At 60.2% G+C, this 4,490-nt stretch overlaps 1 protein-coding gene across 1 annotated transcript; it reads right to left on the bottom strand.

Moving 5' to 3' along the window:
* Nucleotides 1-258: 258 nt before the first annotated feature.
* On the bottom strand, nucleotides 259-3,826 carry LOC138068186 (maestro heat-like repeat-containing protein family member 7). Its single transcript, XM_068954512.1, has 5 exons — nucleotides 3,656-3,826; nucleotides 2,866-3,021; nucleotides 2,470-2,571; nucleotides 2,007-2,109; nucleotides 259-1,416 (listed from the first exon to the last, which is right to left on the bottom strand). Exons 1-5 carry the CDS (start codon nucleotides 3,821-3,823, stop codon nucleotides 1,250-1,252), a joined length of 696 nt encoding a protein of 231 aa, XP_068810613.1. The 5' UTR covers nucleotides 3,824-3,826; the 3' UTR covers nucleotides 259-1,249.
* Between the last annotated feature and the right edge of the window lie 664 nt (nucleotides 3,827-4,490).

Below are 4,490 nucleotides of genomic sequence, written 5' to 3' on the forward strand. Positions count from 1 at the left end.
AGGATCCTTCCTTGGGTTAACCCCCACATTAATTGTAAGATGGACAATCATCCTGACATAAAGGGACAGCTAACTAGCTAGGGATCGATTTGACTGTAACGGCTTTTTTCTCCTTTTTGTTCCTTTTCCTTTTCTAAATTTGGATGTTTGGAGCCGAGAGGGTGCAATGGTGGTTGGCTACACTGCCATCTGGGGTGCCAAAGTGCTGTGGAAACACTTTGATCCTAGGTTTCCAAGAAGCAGAGCCTCACGCACATCTAGCAGCAAAATTTTATTTCTTTAAATGATGGTGCAGCATAGTAACTGCTGGAGCTGGGTGCCTCCAGGGAGGGACCTTGAACAAAGGAATTCTGGCCTAATTAGACCCTTTACAGTTTTATTTCCCACCTGCCAGGGAAGGTCTCCCCCAATCTTCTTTACTGAGTCTTCTTTACTCTCCTTCTGGTTGGTGTCTCTCTCCTTCTGGTTGGTCTTGGCCTTCAGCCCACACTGGTTGCCATGTCCTTGTTTCCCACAGTCCCTTATCTCCTCCGAGGTCAACCCCAACCCAGGTGCATCCCATCTTGTCCCCTGCAGTCTACTTTTTAGCCCCATGAGCTAGCTGTGTATCTTTATTAGCTGCTTTTAATGGGTTTGGCCGTTACATGCTCAGCAATGATTCTGGAGTTCATGGACGGTTCGGCCTTGAGGCCTGCATGCGCAGGGTAGGCAGTGGCGATAGAAACAGAGCTGCATGTCATACCCCAGCTCTGCCCTTCCACCTGAGATGCAAGCCCTGAAGACAGCAGGGGCCTGCTCTTGCCCTGGGGTGACTGGAGAGGGCAGGGGAGGCCAAAGCTTTTCTCCCCCTTTCCCTTGGCTATTGTGGGCCAGCAGAGCAGTTGACGCTTTGCAGCAAAACCAAAGTGTGTCAGGCCGCTCTACGCTGGCCTGGCATATTGGAACGAGTGGACACCCCGTCCCCCCCAGGACAAGCCAGATTCATGCAGGCAGCAAGTTTTGCCCCTTGCCTTTGGCTCCCTAAAAAAAGAACACTCACTCCGGCTGAGGAAACGGGGCTGTATCTTTGCGGGAAGCCCAACAAAGCCATGAAGCGGTAGCACAACAGGGGCTGTGCTTGAGGAGTCGAGCTGTCCTGGGGCTGCGGGAGATGCCAGCAATGAGCCAGACCTTCCAGCACACTTGCGTGTGTCCGTGGTGTGCAGCACCATGGCATTGGCACAGCTGCGTCAGCTCTGCTCAAACAGAGTCACGTCCTGGCGGGAGGGTGCCACCTCGCCCATGCTCTCGGGAGCCAGGGACACAGTGCTCCGAGGTGGAATCTTGATGTTCTCCTTGGCACCCTCAGGTTCATGATGGTCTGTGACACCAGGCAACGGACTAAAGGTTCCGCATCATTTTCCAGGGGCTGGAGGGCTGCGAGAGAAAGGCACCGAGCTGAGAACAGACTCCCACCTTTGCAGAGATCCCAGGAATCCCCCCCCAGGCAGGGCCAGCCCCACTCAGCTCTTCCCATGCGGAGGAGGCAGCAGGTAGGACAAATGGATCAGCTGGCACTTGCAGGTCGGCCAAGCCCCAGATGCGCCCCAAATACCCCCTGCTCTCCCCCACATAGGGACACAGAGCCTTCCTCACCTGGGGCAGGCCAGTGAACTGCAGCTCACTTCCCAGCCTCCTCCCTCCTCCCTGCCAGGGCTGCCTGACACAGCGCTGCTCTCACTCACCAGTGCACAGCTCCTGCACCTTCTCCTTCCTCCGCTTCTTCACTTGCTGCCCGATGAGCCCTAGGCAAACACCTCCGCTCACCCCTCATACTCCCCAGCAAGCCCCCAGCAGCACAGCTCCCATCTGGCCTTGCCAGCTTGGCCATGCAGCCTGCTCCCCTTGGGCAAGGCTGGCCCCAGCCCCGTCCCCACGGTGCAGGACCCAGGGACGGTGGGAGGGACTGAAGACCCTCCTGTGTGCCCGTCTGGGTGGGCAGGCATGGCCCTGGGCTTGTGGCTCACCAATGAACCTCACAGCTGCCTCCCGCAAGGATGCGTCCGGGTTCTCCAGGTATGGCAGGCTCTGGCGCAGGTGTTGCTCCGCTCTGCTCCTGTCCCTCAGCAGCTGCAGACAGCACAAGGACAGGGGGTTGGCACCGAGCCTCCCCAGAAGGCCAGGCCTGTCCCTCCTCCCAGCTCCGGCCTCCTCTTCCTTCCTGCCCACGCCTCCCAGCTAGAAGCTGGCTGGTAGCCAGGTTCAGAGGGAGCAGAGGGCAGAGCGGGGCCTGCGGGTGCTGAGATCCCCGCCATGCTTCTGCCAAGGCCCAGCCAGGCCAGGGGCCCCTTCAGCACCCCAGCGGGCACTTAGAGTAGAGGGCTCTGGGCTGCAGCAGTGCGTGAGGGGCACAGCTGTGCACCCTGCCCACTGGCCATGGCGGCAGGCCTCATCCCGCCGCGGCCCCGGGGGCTTTGGCCACGTCCTTACCACGCACTCCCCGATCTTCCATGTCTCCGCTCTTCTGGCCAGCTGCTTGAGCTCCTCCCACTTGAGGAACTGTGCAGCGCTCACCAGGGCTTCCTGAGAGGCCTGCAGAGCAACAGAGACCAGGAGATGCCACCGCAGCCACGGCAGGACACCCTGGGTCCCCCTCGTCTTGGCAAGGCTCCCAGCCTTTCCCAGCCCCAAATGGCACGACGCAGCGTGCCACTAGGTCTGGCCCTCCCTGAAGGCAGAGGCAGCTCTGCCTCGTCCTTCGGCACACAGGAAGCTGCACCTCATGCTGCCATGCGTTCCAAGGCACACTTGGCAGCAGCCCTTGCCTTGCTGCTCACCTCCACCCACGGCATGTCAGCATTGCTTCCCCAAAACACTGCTCCCTACCTGGGCCACTCTCTGCACCTTGTCACTCATGTGGAGGAAGAGCGGCACCAGGCTCCTCTGTGCATGCTGCTTCAGGTTCCGTTTGTTCTTCCCCACCACAATCTCCAGCAGGTCTTTGAAGAGGAGCATGGAGAGCTCTCGCACTCTGCTGTCTTCCTGCAGGCAGGGAGGAGAGCAGGGGAGGCCTCAGCAACGACTCCAGGAACGGGGCCCGACAAGAGCGTTTGCCGTTGCAAGGCCTCGTCCTCTCCGGGCACAACTGTCCCCCAGCCCGGCCAGAGGTCGGAGCTGAGGACAAGCCTCTGCTGAGGCAGCCTGGACAATGAGGGTTGTCGGCAGCAGCACGACAAGCCTCCCTGGGCTCTGTCTCCCTCTCCCTCTGGAGGGAGCTTCTTGGATTTCCCTAGGCCTCCATCAGGGCCCCCGCACACAACAAGAGGACAGAAAGGGACAGTCCCGCAGCACGGCCTCTCCCTCGCTCTCTAGCCTGCTCCTACCTCTCTGCTCATCGCTGCCCCAGGCCACGGCAAGCGCCGCACGCAGTCAAGCACGAGACGCAGCAGCCGAGAGCAGACAGGGGGCTGGTTTGCTCTACTCCCACAGCCCCGGACACCAAGGCCAGCACAGGGCATGGGCTGAGAACCACAGGGCAAAAGGTTTCCTGACATACAGCAGGGCCTGTGTGGGGACGTGCCAACAGGCACGTATGCAGAGGGGCACACAGCACCCAGACCACGCATACGGACCCCCGGACACACCAGCAGAGCCCCGGCTCTCCCATCAGCCTTACGTCATCAAAGCGAGGCAGAAGCTTCTCGGCCAGCTGCAGAACAATCGGGTTGGAGCCCTTCTGTTCCAGGTAGCTGAGGATGTTTCTCAGCAGCATCAGGCTTCCCACACGCACTTCCCTGCAAGCATCCTGCAGCCACTCCATGCTGTCTGGGAGCAGGCTCTGCATTCTCCTTTTCTGTGGGAAACACACAACTTTCTTTGTGGGAAGCAAGGCCAGAACCCCCCCCGCCCCGCCCAAAAGTGCTCTGCCTGCTCTTTTCCCATCAGGGCTCAGTGGCCAGGGCCAGGGCTCTGCACACACGCAGGCCTTGGGCACAGAGGCTGCAGTGCAGGGCACAGATCTGCAAGGGGGCCCTCAGCATGCACTGGCCTCTGTAGGGAGCAAAGCTGCTGCCTCAAGGCCCAGGAGCACCTGGCTGCCTTAGCCCGGCCCTGTGCTCCAGCTCATTGTCCCTCTCCCAGATCTTCCCGCTGGGCACTGGTGCCTTTCTCCTTGTGCAGCACGGCCAAGGGCCTGGCATGACACTCGGGGCAGATGAATGGGGCAGCGGAGACTTGGGAGCAGCTACCACACCTCCGGATTGCCAGCCAAGTCCAAGCCACTCTCTGACCCAGTGTCTCCTGTCAAGCCCCAGGCTGCCAGCATGGCTTCACCCGCCTGCCCCCCTCCTCACCATCTTGGGTCTATTCAACAGGGCCACGAGGCCTCTGAACGCCAGTCTGCGCATCTCCAGGCTCTCACTCTGCGCATAACCCTGGACGAGTGGCAGGACCTCCTCATCCATGTCGGCAAGGTCAGGGCATTCCAGCAGCTGAAATGGACACAGCACTGA

This window comes from Struthio camelus, chromosome 9 (assembly GCF_040807025.1).
Source record: "Struthio camelus isolate bStrCam1 chromosome 9, bStrCam1.hap1, whole genome shotgun sequence".
In the NCBI taxonomy this organism is placed as follows: domain Eukaryota; kingdom Metazoa; phylum Chordata; class Aves; order Struthioniformes; family Struthionidae; genus Struthio; species Struthio camelus.